The sequence below is a fragment of the Ranitomeya variabilis genome, chromosome 2 (assembly GCF_051348905.1).
Source record: "Ranitomeya variabilis isolate aRanVar5 chromosome 2, aRanVar5.hap1, whole genome shotgun sequence".
NCBI lineage: Eukaryota > Metazoa > Chordata > Amphibia > Anura > Dendrobatidae > Ranitomeya > Ranitomeya variabilis.
Window position 1 is genome coordinate 149583300 of NC_135233.1, and position 23833 is coordinate 149607132.

Genomic DNA, 23833 nt, shown 5'->3' on the forward strand with positions numbered 1-23833 from the left:
GGAAAAAAATCTAGAAGAAAAAAACCAACAATCTTGTAACCTATGGAGTCTTCATGTTGGGCTATTGTGCACACATTACGTATTTGATTGCATACATTTCTGCACCGTTTCTGCATCTCTAGGAATTTTGTTTGCAGCAAAAACACAATGGAAAAACGTGCATTTTTGGTGCTTTTTTGCATGCGTTTTTTATGCGTTTTTGTACAGCAATGAATACTTTTTGGAGGTAAATAAAGATATTGGGAAAAAAAAAGTTTTGTGTTGTAATTTCCTTGTTCAACAACTTCTTTTTCATGCTTATTTACCCTGTCCCAGGCTAAAAATACCAGCCCTCAGCTGCCCCAGAAATGTTACTTCATGTTTGAAGCACCAATTCTGGCACTTAGTCCTGCCTCTTCCTAATGCCCTGGTCCAGTCGCATTGGGGTAATGATATTCGGGATTGGTGTGGGCAGCTGTCGCTGAAAACAAGTCATAGGTTTGGTAATGAAGAGGTGTCAGCCAGACACCCTAATTACTAAACCTGTAAAGAGTTAAATAAACACAAACACACAATGAGAATAAAAACCCTTTATTTGAAGTAAAATGGACTTATTTTTTTAATCATTTAAAGTAACCCAAATCTCGCCCCAGGTCCGACGGTAATTCAAGGGTTAAATCGATGTCCCACGTTGTCACAAGTCTATGTAGAAGCGTTCACAGAATGAACCTATATAGGTTGTAACCAAATGGCAACTGGAAGAACTCATCGCGCACCACGATACCTGGCAGCGGTGAGGCTTCTGGGGTTATACTGCCTGTATTGCCTCCGCGACCTATCAGACAATAACTTAACAAACAAATGCCCTACTGCACGCAAGGAAGTCTCCACAACTCTGCCGAACACTCCAGGCCCGATGCATCCGCACGAGGTGCCAGCTCCCGAAATAGATCCCACTGTAAATGAGAAAGCGCATCAGCAACAGGATTAGTGACTACTCTCCTGACCTCCGCCACAACCCATAAATTAAACGACAGCCCTAAAAGAACCAAATGCTGCAAGACTTTTACCGCCGCCGGAGATGCCGAAGACGATGAATTTATAGCCGTCACAACCCCAACCAGCTCACAGGGAAAACGAATCTTCCTGTTTCTTACCCTTCCACCCCACAATGACAGTGCCACTACGATGGGAAACACATGGAGCAAAATTAGATTCGGCAACAAACCCTGATCTCTCCAAACAAGCGGCCAATCTGACACCAACCAGCTGCCCTGAAAATACAAGACAAAACCACACTCTTCAACAGTATTGACAAGAAAACCCAAAGTATCTGCAGTCACCGCCGGCTGGATCCAAATAGATTTGCTGTTCTCTTCTAAAAAGAGTGACCACACCTTCAAATCCTTCCGCATCTCCTTCTTCAATCTTACAAAATGTACCGGAGATCTCACCCCAACTGTCGCTAACGATAACCTGCGACAAAAAGCACGCTCCATCGGCATTATCCTGCAAACAATGTTTAGCTTGCCCAATAACGATTGCAAATCCTGCAACGTTATCTTCCGTGAACTACTCACCTTCAGCACCTCCTCTCGCAAAGCGATCATCTGCTCATCAGGTAACCTGCACTCCATTGCCACGGTATCAATCTCAGTCCCCCCAAAAATCAATGAATTTACCTGCCCTACTGTCTACTCTGCTGCCAACGGAACTCCAAACCTCTTTGCTATACTTTCTATCGTGTGCAACAACAGAGAGCAATCAGAACCCTGACCTGGACTGATAAACAAAAAATGGTCAAGGTAATGAATGCACGAATTCAACTCTGACATGTCCTTCACAGCCCATTCCAAGAAAGTGCTAAATAAGCGCAAGAAAGAGAACAGCTCATTGGAAGGCATTGGTCAACAAAAAATCCTCTGTCCCAAAAGCAGCCCAACAATTGTATGCTATCGGGGTGTACCGGTAGTAACCGAAATGCCGCCTCTGTCACTTTGCTAACCATGCCCCCTCTCCACAAAACCGCACCCAGTCAATAGCCACATCAAACAATGTATACAACACGGAACACAGCTGTGGATCTATCCCATCATTCACTGAGGAACCCATAGGAAAGGATAGGTGATGAATTAACCTGAATTTATTGGGCTCCTTTTTTGGAACCACACCCAGTGGAGAAACCCTCAAATTATTGAGGGGAGCCACCGTAAATGGACCAGCCATCCTACCCAAAGCAGCCTCTTTCTTCAGCTTATCAGTAACTACTTCGGGAAATTGCAACGCTGACTTACACTTCTGCTCCATGTGTGCTCCCACACGCTGAACACTCATGCTTGAATTTACGTTTGTTGCCAAATTTACATGACCTACATGACCCCTCATTGAACGCAAAACACAGTCCTCTTTGCATTGCCACAGAGTGTCCTGACTGTCCCGAACTCCCCTGTGCCCCCTTGAAAAGGTTGACTGCTCTGACCTATCCTAGATGGAACCATAACCCTCATCCACAAAGCTATGTCCTTATGATCCCACTTGGCCGAACTGCTTTCCACTGACGAAAATGCTCGTCGTACCTTAACCAACCCTGGCCCCCATACACCAGATAAGCCTCACCTATAGCGTCCATGTAACAAAAGAGGCCAGAACAATTTTCCGGGGCCTTCTCACCGATCACACTAGCTAAAATGGTGAACGCCTGTAACCAGTTAGAGAAGGTCCTGGGAATTAAACGGTACCTCCTCTTCTCCCCATCCTCTTTTTTTGGAATCCTCTCTCCTCAACCTAAATCTAAATCTTTAAATCTAAATGAAAACGTTCTAATGGCAACAAAGAAAATATTTCAATATAATCCCTTTTCCATATCTTCTCTTTAACCTCTTGTTTCAGATGAGCCCCAACGGTCCCTCGAAACACACACACACACACACAACTCCCCTTTTGCTGCATCATCCAATCTCACTGTATCCTCCTTCTTTTTCCTTGCTAGCCGCTTGACCCAAACTTGCCGAGTTACCCTCAGGTTGTAGTAATGCCTGATACTCCACTCCTCTCTGCTACAGATGCAGAAACACCTTCCACTACACCCACATTACCGTACCCCCCAACGCTTCCCGTTAAAACCCTGGCCCCTAAAGCTGACCCAGAACTTCCTAGCCAAGCCGTAGTTGGTGATAACCCTGCTTGAAGTCCCCTGGACCCCCACAACATAGCCAAATTTCTCAACCAATGCATAAGTAACCCTAAACCCCCACCAAATCCCCTGACAACAACCTCCTGACTCCTAATCTCAGGGGAAGTTAACAAAGGGTTATTAATAAGTAGATGATTGCTCTCACCTGGCTGCCTAGGTGTTGTGAACCCAGAAGCCGAAGATCCGGAAACCTGTAGTTGATGCCCCGATCCTAATCCTCTCCTGTGGTGTTCTGATGAAGATTCTGCAGCTCCCGGGTCTCTCTGGCACACAGACGGCCATCTGTAACCAGGGGTTGTCAGCCGCCTGTGCAGGGATCCTCAGAGCTGCCGTTGGTGATGTTGCCGCGTTGTCTCCGGGGCCAGCATCTTGCTGCCCGTGGCGAGGAGCACTACACATGCCCCTTGAAGTGATCTCCACGCTGCTGTCCGAGGCAGTCGACAGCTGCCCGTGTCTCCTTGATGAGCCTCGTGCCCCTGCACTATGTGATCCATTCCCACATCCATCCATACCCACCTGCTCTGCTACCAGCAGCGCACTGCTATCAGAGCCGGCCGCCACACACTGTGCTCCTGACAGAGGAGCCTGTTGGTAAGGCCCCCGCCTCCTGGCCTCACGCAACCCCTGGCGCCAAGCAGGCCCGGCTGCAGCACGAGCACCTGCCGCTCCTGGTACCTCTTGCGTTGCTTCCGCCAAGAGGAAGGCCAACACGTCCCCCTGTTGTAGGCCCCACCGCACCGCTGGATTTCTCCTGGCTCTGCTACGCGTGACCACCGGCCTGCACTGCCCACTGGAGGGTCCTCGGAGGGGATCCTGTTCCGGTGCCGAACCCGGGTGGTGATTCACGTGACTCTTTCCCCAACATGTGACTCTTTCCCCACCACGTGACATCACATAGATCCTGTTATCCTGATATATCTTTGTGTGGAAACTTCCTGAAGAAGAAGCCATGAGCTTCGAAACGCGTTGAATAAACCACCTGAACACCTTACAACTATATCTGGATTCATTATTTGTCACAGCAGCGCAGATTTTATCCACATTCATCTATTATAACGTCTCTAAGAGGTCGCAGCGCCGACCTGTGGATCTGCAGCAGCTGACAAATTACACGCCTTTACTTTGCACCATCAGGTGAGCAGTTCTCTCATAATTCTCTAAGAGCAGTCCTGAGGATAAGACCCTATATGCGCTTTTTTGTCTCCTATTCGTCTATACTAGATCCTGTTGGCACACAGCAGTGCTCAGCTCTGTAGGTGGAAATACGGTGGACATTCTCTAAGTGTTCACTAACAACCAGCCAATAATGTAACTTTAATTTTACCCTCCCAACATGTAGTGTGCTGGAGGAAACTCCTCTGGTTTCACATCACTGATGCCAACATGCGCAATGACATACATCTCCCCTCCAGCACTACACCAGTGACTGTCACAGGTGATATCACAGCTCTCCTCCCTTCACATTGACCTTTTCACACCCCTTAGATATTTCAGTGCACAAAATAAAGTTAGTCCATTGAAGTTGGTTTTGAAAAAAAAAAAGTTGGGAAAAGTTGCCAGATTTTAAATTTTTACATTTTAATAAAGATTGTGATATGGGAAAACGTTCAAAAATGTAAACAAATACATTAAACGTAAAAACCTTTTGATTAAGCGTGACCTTTTGTCACTTTTTATTACACATTCCCTTTAAGTTGCTTTTCCAGTCATATACTGTTGACTAACAAATGTCTTTAATTTTCCTGCTTGATCCGAGAGCTAGGACTTTCCTCTTGCTGAATGGCATGTAGTATAGGTCCGCATATATACTTGTGGTTGGTAAACGGTCTACATCCTGCTGACAGACCATGTGGAATATTAACCACCACCATGAATGCATTGTTTTGCCGGCCTGCCCGCTTTTCAGTATTTACCAGAGTAAATGAATTGACATACCAGTGATTGCCCACTAACATGCATTCTCTTCCTTGGACTGTTTTGCAGATGACCTTTTCTTGTATCATATAATCCACTGATTCACTATGACCTTGGAATTAATAAGCTGGAAATCCTCTGCAATAATGAATCTCTACACGTAGCCAAACTGCATCTTATTGTATCCGAGTGTTTATCAATCGGCCTTTATTTCTGTCTTCTGACAACATAATACATGGTGAAGTAGACTGGTGTATCATTGTAAAAGTAAGATGAAAGCGACTGCAGCAATGCCCTGAAGTCCTTTTCTGAGATGTTACAACGCGTTTCTGTTGTTGCTTGGCAAGCTTTTCTGAAACCGAAATAGATGACCAAGTGATACGTCCCCAGCAGTGTCTGTCAGGGAAGGAGAATGTGTTGTGACAATGACATACAGGAAATGGCGGCCCTAACAGAGAGGGCAAACATGCTTGATTCAACAGCAACTCATACAAGACAGAACATCAAGAAAATATTATTATATTGACAAGCTCTGCCTGAAATGCATCAGCAATCCAAGGAGCCTATTACATTACAATAAGCTTTACTGCAGACAGCTTCAATGCCTCACTGTACACATGGGTCTAGCGGCAGCATGCTATTATCATTCAGTCGGTGATTAAATGTTTACATTTTTTTAGATCTATGCCTGCTGTTGTAATCTGGGCATAGTGTTCAACTGAGTAGAGTCTAAATCATGGAGCTAGTAATAATCAAAGTATCTTGGTGGCCCAGTTGTTACCATTGATACCTTGCTTCATTGACTTCAAACATTTGCTTTGTTTTTATATTATTGTTGTTTTCCTATGGATTGTTTTCTCTGTATTCACTAAATGTCGGATGGCTTCTGTCGGATGAAATTGTCTGGTTTCACACATCCGTGTTTCACAGTCCTAGAACATATTGAAACCACAGTCTTGCTACGGTCCCATGACCCAAACTAAACGGCCTCTTGGACATGTATGAATGTTGGGTCAGGAGACCTGCTGCCAGGCTGTACGGTCTGGTCCGTACCTAGTAAGTGTAACACGGATGTGTGAAATCGGCCTAAAGGTTGTCATCAGAACACCTTATATGGCTATCCGTCTCTGGCTTATATTCACGAAGAACGAAAAGAGGAGACCTTTTTAAATTGCAAATGCCAAAACCTGCTTTCCCCCCACGTCATCTGAAAAGGTAGAGTCAGGAGGCCTCCATAAACATTACATTTTCCACTTCTACTGAACATTAGTTGTCTAGTCGACAAGAAGTGCTGAATTTAGAAAATATGGTTCAGTTGGAAAATACACAAGTGCACAAATACACCCCTGCATGTACTGGTGAGCCTAATCGTATTGGATAAAAGACAAGCTTTACTGCAACGGAACAATGTTAATGAGTAGGTATCATTGGAAGTTACCCTGCCCTGTCACGTGTTTGCTTTAGTTTACTAGGTAAATGCTTCTTCATTTCACAACAAACTGTGTTGTCATTTATTTTTTATGTTTTGCCTTTATGAATTGTTTTTATTGCCAATCATCACAAAGCTGCAGGAAAGATCAGCGCAAATTGGGTCTGAGAAATAGGACAGGCTGTAAAATGACTTTTTAGAAATATTCAGAAAGCATGTTGAATGGGATTTCGGCTGCAGCAGATCCACGGGTCAGCAATTGACCATAACACAAGGATGGAAAGAGAGATTTGTGGATGGTTTCTGCGCATGGTGACAGTTAATGAGACGTACATCCCATGTTATAAAGCAAATAAGTGGTTTATTCACCGCGTTTCAAGGTACAAATGACTTCATCTGGAAAGACCATCAAGTATCAAGTAGGGCGGCCTGTGGTCAGGTCTTTCCTTGGTTTCTCTGGCTTAGAGCAGGAAGATAAGACTATGCCTGCAGTCCGCCCTGGAGCACGGGCGTATCATTAGCTGAAAATATCTAACACTAATTACACAAGAACCACAAGACTGATTACTTCATCCCAGGAATCATTTTAATCAGTGTAACAACACCAACGTGACAATGCCTGTAGTTTACTTAGCAAATTCCTGCTTACAGGCTTGCTTTCAGCTGCAGGATTGCTTACAATGCCATTACAGCACAATATTATCAATTGTCTACCATGGTAGGTGGTGTTTTAGCCAAACTGTTTGATAATGCTCTGCCCCTAGGATAGGGTTAATGATGGTACTATCTGAAGCTGCATTTAGACCAATAGATTTCCACCCATAAATGAGCACTGATCTTTTTGGAAAAGGCAAACTGTATGGGGAGAGAGGGACCATAAATACAGTTGCTGTTGTGATGCAGCAAAAATTTGTCGGCTGCACATACCGTTTACACGGAGTGATGTGCTGCAGACAGGCGATTATCATGTTATCATAAACTGTCCAACAAACAAGTTTTGCATGTTCATCTACGTGTTTACATGAGCTACGTGAACAAGCATTCTTATTAAGACTTATTTGCCAATTACCTGCTGGCCAAAATTCCACTACCAGTTCACATCTCATCATTATGAATTGCTTTAAGTTGATATAGTGGATTTCGGGACAATCACATAATAGACTGATTATTAGGCAATGGCTACTTTAGCTATTAAGCAGGTTATTGGGCGCTTTCTCAGTGAATGTATTGTTTATACATACCCTTGACCAACACCCGTCCAGGGAGAATCCAACACATGAATATGTATATTCTTCAGTATGGTTAGTTCTAAGCTCCCCCAATAACCAAGGAAAAACTAATTGTCACCATCAATTGTTTATCACAGTCAAATTGGATGCCCGTTACTGGTAACTTTGAGCCTCTCGGGGCTTAAGGGGTATGGCTTATAGAGCAAGGGGAACAAAACTATTCAATTTTACACATTTAATCCAACAATTAGGCAGTACTTATAAAAATGTACAGGAGATGTTACAAAGGGGACAAGACAATATAGTATATACTGTCACATGAAAATAAAAGAGATAAAAACAAAAAAGTTACTAGACCTATTAAAGGAATGGCGTAGCTCTTCGGAGGGGAGCACTCTGTTCAGAAAATGGCCTAGCCCTTACAGCACGTTGGACCACCCAGCACTGAACATGGGTTCTAGGCCAGAGCCTGCTTTTATAAGGTACCTGCCACTCCCCCCTATCTCTCCAGGTGACCTCAGATGGGGGCCAATAAATAGGATTCGGTCTCGGGTACCAAAAATCGAGATTCTCAATCTTATGGATCTTTGCTCGCTTCGAGGTCCCGGACAGTCGATATTTACACCATATTTCCCATCACAATTTTAGCTCTCTATGCATATGAGACATGGCACATGGAACTTTATCCACCTGGCTGATATTCGTTCTGGCCTAATGGGTAGAAAGCAATGCAAGCGAATGCGTTGTGTTTGTCACTGCACAACAATGCCAAAAATTTCTCCCATGTCTTATAGAACCTACATCTGTTATTAAAAGCAAAATCTTCATATATTTTAAGGTAGGCCCCACAAAGTCTGGGACATTAGCCATGTGTCTTAACCGTTTCTTTAAGTCAGAAAGATCTCAATGACAAAGTGACCAGAAAGTGTCATCACACAAACCTGTTTCATATTCATACTGACCATAAGAAGAGGTGGCTGCATCACAGACCCTCTGCTCAGTATGGGGTATTTGAACAATTGGGAGGCAGATATTGTTAGCTCTTCTTCCCATGGCCCTGATTCACAATGCTCCTATGGTTGATATGAAGGTGACATTGGATAAAGTAGAATACACTTGGGCAGCTCCATTTTAGTTGTGACCTTTTGAAGCCTTTCTTTTGCTCTACATCCGCATTGTTACTGTGATCGACGCTTACCATAACCTGAGCCATAGTGGGATTATTATTGCTTTATACTGCTTGTGGCTATGTATAGTAAATGTTATGATACCTTTTCTGTTTAACCATTACCAGTCCTTGTTTCTATAACCACAGACTGTTTTCTCAGTGTTTTAATATCTCTACCTTTTAACTTGTGGCCAAACAGGAAAGGAAATGTTACCCCTTTCCTTCCACCTCCCTTGTATTGTGAAAATGCACGTGTGACTGCTTGAATGGTTTATGTAAGATTGAGTAAGATGCATCTTGCTTCACTGGTAGATCTACCGGTAAACTGCTTCATGACATCCTTACAAAATGTACCCGATAATCTGTACTGATTAATAGGACTTCCACTGCCTGCAACCATACAATAATAAAACATATGGTATTTACTGATCCTGGACTATCAGACTTATCTGACTGGTACTCTAAGGGTTATCTGAGGGTTATTTGCTTTACAGAGGACCTTTCACTACTTTTTTTTTTTTAATTGTATACCTCACTGAAAAAGGACTGAAGCCCTGATTAACCCTCTCCCCACCCCCTGTCATCTCTGCACTAGAGATATTTGCTTCCAAAGTTTAGAGTGCACAATCTGGAGCTTTCCCCTTCCACCAGGAGAGGGGCTGTAACAGATTTATCTCATGGCATTTTACTTTTTCCTTTTATGATCCTGCGCTATCGTAAGAAGACTGCGTCCTAGTGTGTGTGATAACATTCACTTCCAGCGTGATCTGGTAAGACTTAAGGTACCTTCACACTAAACGACGCTGCATCGATATCGACAACGATGCCGATCGCTGCAGCGTCGCTGTGTGGTCGCTGGAGAGCTGTCACACAGACCGCTCTCCAGCGACCAACGATGCCGAGGTCCCCGGGCGCTCACAGTCAGTGTAGGAAGCAGACAGCCAGGGACGTGTGACAGACAGCAGAAGGTGAGTATGTACTGTTTGTTTTTTTTACATTTACAATGGAAACCAGGGTAAACATCGGGTTACTAAGCGCGGCCCTGCACTTAGTAACCCGATATTTACCCTGGCTACCACTGTAAAACATTGCTGGCATCGTTGCTTTGGCTGTCAAACACGACGATACACGCCGATCTGATGACCAAATAAAGTTCTGAACTTTCAGCAACGACCAGCGATATCACAGCAGGATCCTGATCTCTGCTGCGTGTCAAACTCAACAATATCGCTATCCAGGACGCTGCAACGTCACGGATCGCTATCGTTATCGCTGCAAAGTCGCTTAGTGTGAAGGTACCTTTAATGTCACATGATCATGCTTAGAACTCCTTAGTTCTGTCGCTCTGAAGCATAGGCGCGCCAGAGCAGTGTAGATTATCATGGGAGCAGCTGTATCTACAACAGGTATCGGGGCATACAGTTATTCCCTGACATCTGTAGGAGGTTCACAAACAATAAAAATATATAAAAGAATAATGTACTCTCATATGTGTCTATATATACACACAGGCACTAGGCCACCTGGCCCATTATTTATATCTATATGAACATACATAAATAAGTATGCAGACAAAAATGGCAAAAAAATGAGTTATGGAGACCTGAAGGACCTGGAAACGCAAGGACCAATACCCCAATGTGCGTTTTGCATTCTCTTCTTCCAGGCAGTAATGTAAAACGCACATTGGGGGTCCTGGTACTATATATGCATGTATGTATGTAGGTATGAACGTACGTATATGCATGTACACACACGAGTCTACAAATGAAGTTTCTGATTTGGCTTATAAATTATGTGGCTAGGCTTGTTAATGGGTTGATATTGATTTAGGATTACCACATTCAGTTGATGGCATTAGACTTCCTATCATCTTGTGTGAAGTGGCTACGTATTTATTTTCCTTATGAGCATTGCATGGCCTTCAAGTCTCCTTGTGCTAGATTGGCATTTTACATAAGAAGAAGCTTTACCCCTTAGACTCTCCATACAGTATGGATGAAGATAAAGCACGCACGGCAGACTGTCACTCATCAGCATTGGTGTCTGACCGCACAAATCAGATATTCATGATCTAGCTACAGATAGCTCATCAATACCTTGAGCTCGGATAATTGTAAAGTGCTGCGGAATATGCTGGAGCCATATAAATAAAATGAACCTCTTTAATCTCTTCGCTGTCATACTGCTTGATACTGCTTCAGAGCTGACAACGTTGGCTCAATTGCTGATCTTCTGCATGATCATTGTTTTGCAAAGACAGACTTTCCATGTGTTCTTTTTGTTTTCCCTTTGCCAAGATTGGCTGAATTTCTTTAGCCATTTCTCTTCCTCTTAATATTTCTGGCACACCTCTGGCATAATTTTTACATTGTCAAATTATCTTATTTTGAGGGAAAAATTAAAAAGCAGATGCGGTTAATGGCATCTTTGGGGTAGTGGGAAATCTGGAAAGGTTCCGAAGTTTAACCATTGGCAAATTTAAAAAATCTAAAGTTAGAGTAACCACCATTCTAATTTTTACTTTAAAAATCAATAGTACACTTGAAGTTAGAAAAGAACAAACTAAACTTTTTCAGACAGTTTCATTACTGAGATTACATCTGCTACTGATAAGTCAATGTAGACCAAGGGGAGGAGCTTTACCTCTTACTCCTCCTCCTCCCTCTTCAAAGTCTCCCTTTTATATAGAATCTTATAGACAGCAATGGTCATCTCCTATCTCAGTAATGTAATAATCCGTATTCACTGACTACAGATTTTACCTGTGAACTGAATTTTGAATTCATGATCGTCCTGGTTGAGAAAGTGGATTTCTCTGTTAAGATATATTACAAAGATGGTTATATTCACCTGTACTATTGATTTATTAAGAAAAAAATATAATAACTTTTACTCTAACATTTTTTGCATATCTACACTCCTGTAAGTGTTATCATGCAATTCATAAACTGAAGCTTTCTGTAAGACAAAAACAAATTACATTTTTAGACCTGATAAGAACAACTCCTCTTATCTAAAACTATTTATCAAAGTTTGCCCTGATTCATTGGTGTACATTCATTGGAATTATGTGTTCGTAAGGATACCAACAAAGAATTTACAACGTTTAGCCCCTGTGAATTGACAAAAACTGATATTTCATATGCCAAATCCCGTATGATGCGCCAAATGTATTAAAAGGTTTACACTACTTTGAAAGTTGTCACATCTCTGTGTATTCCATGCAGCAAAAACAAACGGTGTATGCTATAAATTGTCTATTGGCAGGCATGCATTATAGTAATTTGTGTGCTACAGTAGACTTCTCCCTGTTCCTGTGTCTCAAAATGTTTGCAATGGTTTTTTATGCAGCTTCTTTATGTGAGAAGTTGTCAGAGTGGTAAATTCCCCCATTTGTTGTTGAGACTGATAAATCTGCATGCAGCGTAGATTTAGTCCATATGTACCTTTCGAAACTGGTCAAGAGGATTTTATACCTCAAACTAACGGGGACTTTCATTCTGATTATGAGTAGGGTTATGCGGCGACTTTGGCCGATACCGAAGTTTCAGAAGTCAATGGGGTCACATAGCGACATCTACAATACTGCAACAAGCAAGAAGTAAGGGTACCGTCACACATTGAAATTTCCATCGCTACGACGGTACGATTCGTGACGTTCTAGCGATATCGTTACGATATCGCAGTGTCTGACACGCTACTGCGATCAGACACCCTGCTGAGAATCGTACGTCGTAGCACATCGTTTGGAACTTTCTTTTGTCGCTTGATCACCCGCTGACATCGCTGGATCGTTGTGTGTGACAGCGATCCAGCGATGTCTTCGCTTGTAACCAGGGTAAACATCGGGTAACTAAGCGCAGGGCCGCGCTTAGTAACCCGATGTTTACCGTGGTTACCAGCGTAAACGTTAAAAAAACAAACCGTACATACTCACCCGTCGGTGTCCTTCAGGTCCCTTGCCGTCTGCTTCCTGCTCTGAGTGCCGGCCGGAAAGTGAGAGCAGATCACAGCGGTGCTGCGCTCTGCTCACTGTACGGCTGCACTCAGAGCAGGAAGCAGACGGCAAGGGACCTGAAGGACACCGACGGGTGAGTATGTACGGTTTGTTTTTTTACGTTTATGCTGGTAACCAGGGTAAACATCGGATTACTAAGCGCGGCCCTGCGCTTAGTTACCCGATGTTTACCCTGGTTACCGGGGACTTCGGCATCGCTCCAGCGCCGTGATTGCAACGTGTGACCGCAGTCTACGACGCTGGAGCGATATTCATACGATCGCTGCGACGTCACGGATCGTGCCGTCGTAGCGATCAAAATGGTACTGTGTGACGGTACCCTTAGAAATCAGACTGTTGTTTTTTTGCGACTTGCTTGTCATGGAAGTATAGATGTCGCAATGTGACCCCATTCAGGTCCTAGCCTAAATCCAAACCTTGATTGCAGAAATGTTATTTTGGAGAAATCCACCACTGAAATTGTATGCAAATGAGCACCATTTGCTCTTGCATCTCTCCTGTCCTCCCCCATCCTGTCCCCCACCCGCTGTCTGACTCTTGTTTACTGTAAGTGACCTGTCAAAATATTTGCACACCACTTGATTTTACTCAGGTATATAATATTAATACTTAGATTTTTTTTTTTTTGCCAGGTCATCCAAATCACATCCAGGGCCAGTCGTCCACATCAGTGATAATCCAATGGATGAAGGAAAGGTAGGTGCTAATTTATTTTGTTTAGTGGAAACATTATTTGTAGAAAAATATTCCAAAGTTCATTGTCAGACAGATCATGTCTTCAATAAATTTGTTTTCCCAATTACTAACCCAGCATTTTTCCAGATAGTACCGTCTCTTCCTGGCTGCAAAGGTCACTGTTTCCAAACAATAAAGACCTGATTATAAAGAATGAGCCAAGACTTTAACAATGGAAACGGTGGGCTCCTCTCAGGTGCTCATTTAGGACCTGTAGAAAGATCTACGATACCGGTCATTGAGGTCACCTTGCAGCCAGGATGGATTTTTAACATTTTTTTTCAGTAGAAAATAAAGTTGGCTTATCTGTCAATCTGTGAAGAGGCACACAAGTATTGCAGAAGGCTAGACCTCACAATGGAGTAAAAGCAACGTATAATCTAAGTATTTTATCCTACAGCTAAATGTAATAAACTTATGATTGATGTGATTTGGGACCAGAACTGAAAAACTGCTATGGAGCCTGCCTCATAAAATGCACGTCATGATTTTGTTCAGTGACCTTTAGCATTGAACTTCTCATACTTAATCTGCTTAAGTATTCTGCATTTAGCTCCTAGGGGTAAATTGGATGATTAGTGCTCAAATTTCATCATGTCAGGCCTGAAGAATTTGGTCCTTTATAGCTGATTTTTGGGACAATGACTGTGAGGTGTGTTATCATTGTCATTCTTAGATTACATGCCCTCATCCCTGCTGGCGAGGCTGGCATAATGGACATGTCTGGGTGTGAGCCCCAGCAGTCTCAGAGGAACTACATTGACTTCAGCTTGAGCATATGTTTGTCCCTGTTGTCACTTATTAAGCAGTTCCCCTTTCCCCATGTGCAGGCTCTGTAATGCTCAGCCCACACCATTGCATTGGATTTTTGTCACCATTTTGTTGATGCTATACTTAGTATTGTGTTTCCAAGACACAGGAGCAAACGTACTTCAGAAACTTCATGTATATATACGCTGTGGTGAGGTTTAAGACGGTTTGAGTTACTAACCTCAAAGCTTTCTTATTAAAGCCGCCGGACAAGTAAATTCCTCACTGGGGTCCAGATGAGACAGTCAGACCTTCCTAGTAGGATTTCTGCAATCAAACCTCTACCACTAAATGGGGACTAAAAAGGAGAGATCTGGGAGACAGAAAACAAGAGGAAGGCATCGTACCGCTAGAAATATTTTCTTTGCTCTGAGTTCATAGATTTTTGGCTCAAACCACCATATTGTCCTAAGACAGAGGATGATATCTGAATGTGTCTTGCTGTTGTAGCTACCATAGTATTTTGCAAGGACATGTCGTCCCATCTGGTTTGTAGTTAGTTGGCTATTATGTTTAGCAGGACATTTGATGCAAAAGACTCCTTTGTAATGTGTAAGAAATGAGTAAGTGTGAGTTGGACCGGACTGGGAAGATAAAAAGTAGTAAGCCGAGGAAAAACCAAGCAGCATGTGCATAAGTCTTCCGAAATATCATTCACTTTGCTGGTACCGTAATATGCTGTTTTTCCTGTGGCAAAATTGCAACATGGGAACAAGACTTTTGGAAAATCATCTCATCATCAAGCTTCTTGAAAGAATACATGGCTTCTCTGAAGGAATAATTACATTTTAGAAGATTTTTACATTTGTGTATTAAAAAAACCCCTGCAAAATATATATTTTATTTCTTGCCTTTATCTTTTTTAGAGAGTTTACTTTTTAAGTGATTGTCTAGTGAGATTGAGTAACTTTTTTTTTTTCCATGATGGGAACCTTATCCCCATTACAAAAATGGTGCTACAGATCAGAGGAATGACCGCAGCTTCATTCTATGGGGCTCCCAGAAAAAGCAGAGTATAGAGCCCGGCAACCACATAAAGAATAAATGGAGTGGTGCTCGAACATGCGCACTTCCTCTCCATTCTACCTGGAATAAAAGCTCCCTGTTCTGCCAATGAGTGTAGGTGCCAGCGGAGAGAGCACCACCAATCAACAGACAACCCCTTTAGGGCAAACTTTCAAAACGCAAATGGCTAGCAAGGGTGGAAATATGCCTCCACTTTAGGTTTGCCTTTTATATGGTGATTACAAGTCTATGTAGACAGGGCATCTTAATGAATACACTGCTTGTCTGTTTCTGTTAATGGCGACAAGAATAGTAATTGTTCCTTATCAATTCTCTCTGCTGGTGAACTAACTGGAATGTAAAGCAAAGCCAACCATAACTAGTAAAGTGCCGTTCCTTCTCCTGTGAAAGTTCTGTTTAGTTCTTGGAGAATTCTTCCCATCCATAACCCTCGGTGCTGACATCTGTTGTAAACGACAATGGCAGTTTTTCCACTAACTACAAATTAAAGTCTTTCACGGTGTAATTTGAACATCTGCTCTTCACTGATATGATTGTGCACTATTTTCTGCCATCTTTTCTGTCTTAGTCACCTAACAGAACTGATCTAATGTCAGAGAATGGGAAGGATTCACAAAGCGAAACAAGCTTGAATGTATCTTTATTGAAATGAATGAAAAAACGCAAACTCTTTAGTGTGTTCCAAGAATCTGACATTTCCAGTTTTGTCTTTCAGCTGCTTATTGGTTATGAGTCTGGTACAGTAGTATTATGGGACCTCAAGTCGAAAAGAGCGGACTACAGATACACCTATGATGAGGTATGTCATTCAATTCAACTTATTTTCTATATTCTGGCTTTGTAAGAATGGTGTATTGTTTAGGAAATCTATATAAAAATGTAAAATGCGTTGGAAGATATAAATCTGCATCTCGCTCACATGATTTACCAAACTGAGTCTTTACCTATAATTCCATCTTGTGATGTAGCTGACAGCTCGCAGCATAAATATACCAGGTAATAAGATCTAGTCCTAGCTTCCTTTTTATAAATATAATGTGACATCTCCAGGAACTACTCCAGTGAAAGAATATATCTCTGTATAATACAGAATAGTCATTATATTAGAGACTTTCGCTGTTTCATGCTTGAAGCTTCCATTTATAGAAACTAGATATGTGAGGGGGGTGCAGGAAAAATGTAACTATTTGATTGACTTCAAGCGAGGCGTGGTTACAGGACCTAGAATCAGCGCAATTTCACCGCACTTGGAATTTTTTCCCGTTTTCTAGTACAAAACATGCTAAAAACCAATGATGTCATTCAAAAGTACAACTTGTTAAGCAAAAAATAAGCCCTCAAATGGCCATATTGATGGAAAAATAAAAAAGTTATGGCTCTGGGAAGGAGGGGAGCGAAAAACGAACACGGAAAAACGGAAAATCCCAAGGTCATGAAGGGGTTAAAAAAACCAAAAACTTAGCTTTGTACAGTTTTCTGGTGTAATTGTCTTTAGAATGTGTCTACAGAAAAACATCCAGCCAAATGGGATCCTAGAGAAGTAAATTTCTCAATAAAGGGGTCTCCCATTGCTTAATTTGTTCTTACCTTTGAAGCAAACAACTGTTCAGTTCATTTCCATTACCTGTGCTGCTTCTACCTGTGCAGCAAATAGCGGGTGATCTATTGTTCCCATGCAGCTCCTTCCTTCTGTTCAGGTTCTGTCCGATCAGCGTCTCTCCCGGGCTCCGGATGAACATGTCACACTCATTCTGGTGGAGGCGGTGCAGCACTCATTTGATTGATGCTTTGTCTGCATTTGAATCTCAGTCCATTAAGTTGCATTTACACTGAACGAGCGTTCCTAGCATTTAGATTGGATCGCAGGAGCAAGTAAAGGCTTGGAACTCGTTATGCAGACTAATGGACTGAGATGCCGATGAAGCATCAATCAAATGGGTGCTGCACAGTCCCCAACAGAAGGATGGTGACCTGCTCATCCAGATTCGTCAAAGGCCTGGAGTAAGGGCTGATCAGGCATAACTGAACAGGACGGTGGAGCTGCATGTGAATGGTAGATCAAATGACCTGCTGTCGGCTGCACTGATAGCAGCAGCAAATGGCATTGGAGTTGTTGTGATTCGGTTCGTGGGCTCCCCCGGTGGTCTCTTGTGGTACTGGTGTCCTGCAAGCTTTGCCTTCTCAGTTCACCTGTTCCTATCAGGATGTGGGAGTATCCTATTTAACCTTGCTCCTCAGTCATTCTAATGCTGGCCATCAATGTATCCAGATTGATTCTGTTGCATGTTCCTGCTCCCAGATTTCTGCTCAGCTAAGTTGGACACTTTAGTCCTTAAGTCTATTTTTGTATGTTTGTCCAGTTTGCACTTATGTGAATCTCTGCAGCTGGAAGCTCTTGTTGGGCTGAAATTACCACTCCAGTGGCATGAGTTGTCACATGAGTTAAGGTAATTTCAGGATGGTGTTTTGAAGGGTTTTGCAGCTGACCGCGAAGTCCTCTGTTGTATCTTTCTGCTATTTAGTTAGCGGGCCTCTCTGTGCTAAATCTGCTTTCATACTACTTGTGTCTTTTCATCTGCTCTCACCGTTATTATATGTGGGGGGCTGCTATCTCCTGTGGGGACATTCTCTGGAGGCAAGCCAGGACTGTGTTTTCTTCTACCAGGGGTAGTTAGTTCTCCGGCTGGCGCGCGGCATCTAGAGACAACGCAGGAATGCCCCCTGGCTACTTCTAGTGTGGTGTACGAGAGGTATGGGTCAAAAAGACCCAAAAAAACGACCAAAAAAACCCAAATAAGGATGTAAAAAAATTTGCTTTATTGGTACAAAAATTATGAATACATATAAAACATACCATTAACAATAAACAGGTATATTCCCCCTGAGGAAGGTCTATAACCGAAACGTGCGTTGGGGAGGACGCACGGACCCTGGATCGTGTTCATCTGTTTGCCCTGTCAGAGGTAATGTGTATACTTATACTATACCGGTTCTCTTAAGCCTCTATATCTGGTTATGTTGATATTTGTTGGTGCTAGCTGTTTTCAGTATAGTAATATGGGCCCTACAACCTACTATGCACCATTATGGGCTTAACTCTGATCCCGGCTCCGTGCGTCCCTTGTATGCCCTTTCAGTGATGTTCTTACACATCCTGCGGCATTCAGCCACACCTGTTTATTGTTAATGGTATGTTTTATATGTATTCATAATTTTTGTACCAATAAAGCAAATTTTTTTACATCCTTATTTGGGTTTTTTTGGTCGTTTTTTTGGGTCTTTTTGACCCATACCTCTCGTTCTCCGTATCTGATAGCGACTTACCCGCGATAGTGTATTAGTCCCTTTGGCATGGCATGTCAATTCGTATCATCATCTCATTGATTAACATTATCCATTGCTATGCAGAGTTTTGTTTTGTGTCTAATTTCTTCTAGTGTGGTGTGTAGGTTTAGCATCGCGGTCAGCTCTAGTTTCCATCACCCGAGAGCTTGTCCGTTTATTCTATGCTTCTGATGTTTCCTTGCCATTGGAAACCATAACAGGAGTATATTGAAAGCTGTCAAGAGTAGGGGCAAATGAAGTGGAGTTCAAAGGTAGTGGGCAAAGCCTTTAATGAAATGGTTAAAGGAGGATGTTGAGAAATATTCAGACACAGGCAGTGCGGTCAGGCAGATTAAAGCCTAATCCAAGATTTGTGTTCTATTGCATTGTGGGTTATAAATAATGTATACATATAAAAATGGTGGAGAAAAGTTGAACTTGAGGGACCTTAGTCTTTTCAACCTATATAACCATTAATGTGTGTCCAAATGCCCAGCTCATCATCCCTTACCACAAACTACCACCTCAAGTACTACTGCTTGTCTGTGCCAATAACATTGCCGAGTCTGATGAATGCAGGTTTCTCTAGCACCATGATGGTGGTCGGGTCAGAATTTCGGTGTAGTAGCATCAATCCCTGACTGTTAGAGATGGAGTAATGGTGAGTAACGGTTCCTTGGCACTCGCTGGACCCTCTAATACCTGAACATTTGGACAGTAGGACACTAGGCCGTCCTAAGCATTGCAGGAGACTCAAGTTCAAATTTTTATTTTTTTTGCTCAAAACTGCATGCAACCAATTCTAAATTCACCCCTTTATGTTCTCCCGATGGAAAGTGATAACAGTTGATCGGCAGCAAGCTTCCCAACGATCCAAGCAACACATCGTTTATGATAAAGTCTCACATATGGCAGACTCGCTGCTGAACCTCTGTTCTGGATTTGGTTGTTTTCGAGCCAACGCATAATGTTTGTAAAGGGAATCTGTCTGCAGGTATTTGCTATTTAATTTGAGCGCAGAATCATGTAGAGGCTGAGAGTCTGATTCCAAGGATGTGTTACTTAGCAGCACAAGATCACCATTAGTGGACTAGGTGTCACTGGCAAGACAGTGCGGCTAATCTGTGTCTTCACCGCCCCCACCACTGATTGGCAGCTTGCTGAGAATCCACACAGAACACTGCCAATCAGAGGAGGGGGAGGAGTTATACAGGGCTCCACATTCTGAGCACTGCCACAGGGATTATAGCAAACTACATCAAGCTGCCCAGTAAGTGACACATCGCTGGAATGCAGCTCTGATTCCATCGCAAAAACCTGCTGAACTCTTCCATCTTAGTGATAGTTAATTGAATGGGTGTTGTGGAAATTCTAGGACCAATTCTGCCACATGTGAATGCACGGTCACATTCAATAGGGAGCAGCATAAGTTTAAGATTTAGTAGCCCTTAAAGAGGTATTCTGGCTCCACTAACATCCACATAAATTGGGGAGTAGAGTCGATGTCACATCCAGGAATATTGCACGATACTGCCCTATTACACTTGTGACACGGAAGATGTCAGATGTGACTTCACCATTGTCGCTCAACTCCCAAGAAGTATCTGGAGCTAGAGTACCCCTTTAAAGCTATGTATGCTTGACTAAAGTGCTCTTCACCTCATCTTGGTGCCAGATCGGTCTCCCAGTAAATACTGGCTTTGCCAGGAAGGACCCCAATGACCTATAATTGAGTCTGCAGGGTTCTTTTGACCTGTCAGTTTTCTTGACTGAAGAATTAGTCCCTCTAAAAATGACCTTTTCTGCAAGAGAGCCTCCAGACCAGACTGTATAGATTGTAGCCTACCCGGTGTGTGTTTCCTGCAGCTTCCTGAAAGGCCTCTCCGCATACACAGAGGATTTATGATGCCCTCTGCTGGCAGCTGCTGGGAATATTCAGAGATTGTCATGTAAGTGCTTCAGTTTCTAATGTTTGGAAGTCATCTGTAGCATAGCAGGGGAAGGGCTTTGGATATTGTTTTTGTTGGTCTTCCTTCTTAAGGATATAGTGAACTGTTTGTAAAGGGAATCGCTGCTTGTGCAATTCCATATTTTTAACCCCTTAGTGACGGAGCCAAATTTTTGAAATCTGACCAGTGTCACTTTATGTGATAATAACTCTGCAACGCTTCAACAAATCCCAGTGATTTTGAGACTGTTTTTTCATGACACATTATACTTTATGATAATGGTAAATCTAGGTCAATATGTTTTGTGTTAATAAAAAGTATCAAAAATTTTAGTAAAATGTTAAAAAATTTGCACTTTTCTAAATTTTAATGATTATCTCTTTAATCCAGATGGTCATACCACAGCAAACCATTAATAAATAACATTTCCCTCATGTCGGCTTTATATCAGCACTATTTGTAAAATGCAATTTTGTTTTGTTAGCATTTTATGAGGTTTAAAAATGTAGCATCAATTTTTCATATTTTCAAGGAAATTTACACAATTTCGTTTTTTAAGGACTTATCCATGTTTGAAGTGACTTTAGGGGTCCTATATATTAGAAAAACCCCAAAAGTGATACCATTTTAAAAACAGTACCCCCTGACATATTGAAAACTGCAGTCAGTTAGTTTGTTAACCCTTCAGGTGCTTTACAGGAATTAATGCAGAGTGGCATGACAGAGAAATGAAAATGTGTATTTTTACCACCTAAATGCCTCTAACTTCTGGACAGATTACTACAGCAGTCAGACTGTAAGGCCGCTATTTGGTCATGAACTGACATGGCAAACATCAGAACCGCACAGTCATGATCTGAGGGCACCGATTTGGATAAAGAGGAAGCCCCTACACTCTATTAACCATTTATAATGATGTAGTCACTACTGACAGCAGCATCTATGGGGTTAAACAGATTTGGATGGTGCAAACACTGATCATGGCTGATACAGCAAGTTGTCAGCTATACTGTACAGCCGACAGCTGCTGGATTGTCACCTGTATGGGGAGGCTATTCTCTTATATCTCAGGTCAGTTAAAAGACTTATTGGCTGTCATTAAGGGGTTAATGGAGTTAAAAAAAACAAAAAAAACCACCCCTCTCTAAATGTCCTTTTGTGCGATGGATTGAAGTCTTGCCATTTAGTCCTTCAGATTAGTAATGTTAGGTTTACGCTCAGTTGTCCTGGTCACACTTTCCTCAATTCTACGAGTATAATGGTGACAATTGCCAATGTATGAGAATCACTAGGAATCTTGGCTATCATGCAGTGTGTCCAGTCTTAGCACAGAATACTTACTGCTTAGAAGATAACCTCTTTAAGCAGAAAATGCCAATTGGAGGATTAACATCTGGCAGCTAATACCCCGTCTGTTAAGTAAAGGCATTGAAAGGTCATGTGAGGGAACTCCATGTACATCTGTCATTAGCCCACTCCCCACTGACTAACTTTTCCTAATGTTTTTAGTCTACATCAGAAACCATTACTATGATTTCCACAGATGGTTTAATCCCACTTGGTTTTATTGCTGCTACTACTAATGTGAAATAAATCTTTAGATTGCAAAATGTGGAGGCTCCCATTTGTGGTGGGGGCTAGATAAGCTGGGAAGGCTTCATAGGCCTTGTATTTCTCATCCAATCTTAGGTGAAAAAATGCATGTGACCCATTGGTGCAGTACTTCCCCAAATTTAATTTTCTGCTAAAGTATAGGATCGAAGGGGTAAGGTTCCTCCTTGTGGAGAGTGACATGCCAGGTCTGACATGCCAGGAAGAGGAGACTTAAATGCCTTGCATGCTCCTCTAGGAAATTAAATATGCAATGCTAAGGTATCTAGACTAAAAGGTCTATCACTTCAGGTGCATTTACTTGTACCGATCTCTGATCAATTAGACCAGTTTAACAGCTTATAAAATTGTTCGGAGTTGGCCATTTGCACCAACAGATATTCTTGTTTCCCTTTTCTGTTGTAACTGTATGAAAATCTGTAAGTGACTTTCAAATATCTGACACTAAAATCCTTGTATTTGGAAGACAGATGTCTTTCAACAATTGGCATCAATTCTTATGCACAAGAGACCAATATAAATTTGATCAAATGGGGCATTCGCATATACAATAATTTTGTCACCGTTGGCCAGATATTTGTCGGATATCTAAAAAATTGAAAAAAAGGAGTGCTGACTTTATCAATATAAAAAATATACTTTATTTTATTAATAAATTGCACGGTTCATTCATATGCAGTGATAATGAAACAAAGGTAGACAAAAAGAGGAATCTCAATCAGCACCCTAGGAATAAAGTACTGAGTATGGGATTGAGCCACCAAAATGCATGCTATCAAAAGTTTGTCATTCATTGGGAAAAAAAAACCTATGCAAAGTAAGAGTTGAGTACATCACTAAAATACGGGAGAATAGTAAAGTGCCTGTGCTGAGATCATGACTCGCTCATTCTTGTATTTAAATGCTATTAATAAGCATCAGTATCAGAGTTTAAATGGAATAAACAAAGTGCATGTGCATAGTTAGATCCTATTCAGTGACATTCACCCATTTGTATAGTGCACAGATCAGGATTTTCCTGGGCGGGGGCGGCACCTGGGATTTCCTGATCTGTGTGCGTGCACTATACATACATATACTGTTGGGGGCAGATCAAATTCCTGCAGTGCGCAGGTGCCGGAAAAGGTCAGAGAGTCCCGGCACCTGCGCACTGCAGTTATTTGCACTGCCCTCAACAGGGCAGAGAAATACGCCTGCGCAGGAGCGCGATGCCAGGAGCCTGTGTGGATGATGCAGGGTCGCGTCATCCACAAGAAGCAAGCAGGAGGGCGTCGATCATAAGATGGGAGGTGCTGGACCAAGACCAGCGACACCCATCAGGCCCTACCACCCCGCAGGGGAGTATAATAAAACTTATTTTTCAGATTGGGTTGGGGGCTTATATACAGCATTACACAATGCTGTATATAAGCCCTGAAAGGTGATGGCCATAACTTGCATTGGCC

The 23833-nt window shown here is 42.3% G+C and overlaps 1 protein-coding gene across 6 annotated transcripts in view; it reads left to right on the top strand.

Moving 5' to 3' along the window:
* The window catches only part of STXBP5 (syntaxin binding protein 5), a 533536-nt gene that overhangs the window by 258034 nt on the left and 251669 nt on the right, over positions 1 to 23833 (top strand). For all 6 annotated transcript variants that reach the window (XM_077283080.1, XM_077283076.1, XM_077283078.1 and 3 more), the window contains exons 6-7: positions 13566 to 13629; positions 16220 to 16303. In XM_077283080.1, the coding sequence (XP_077139195.1) occupies positions 13566 to 13629; positions 16220 to 16303 (148 nt within the window). The remainder of the gene's footprint in view (positions 1 to 13565; positions 13630 to 16219; positions 16304 to 23833) is intronic.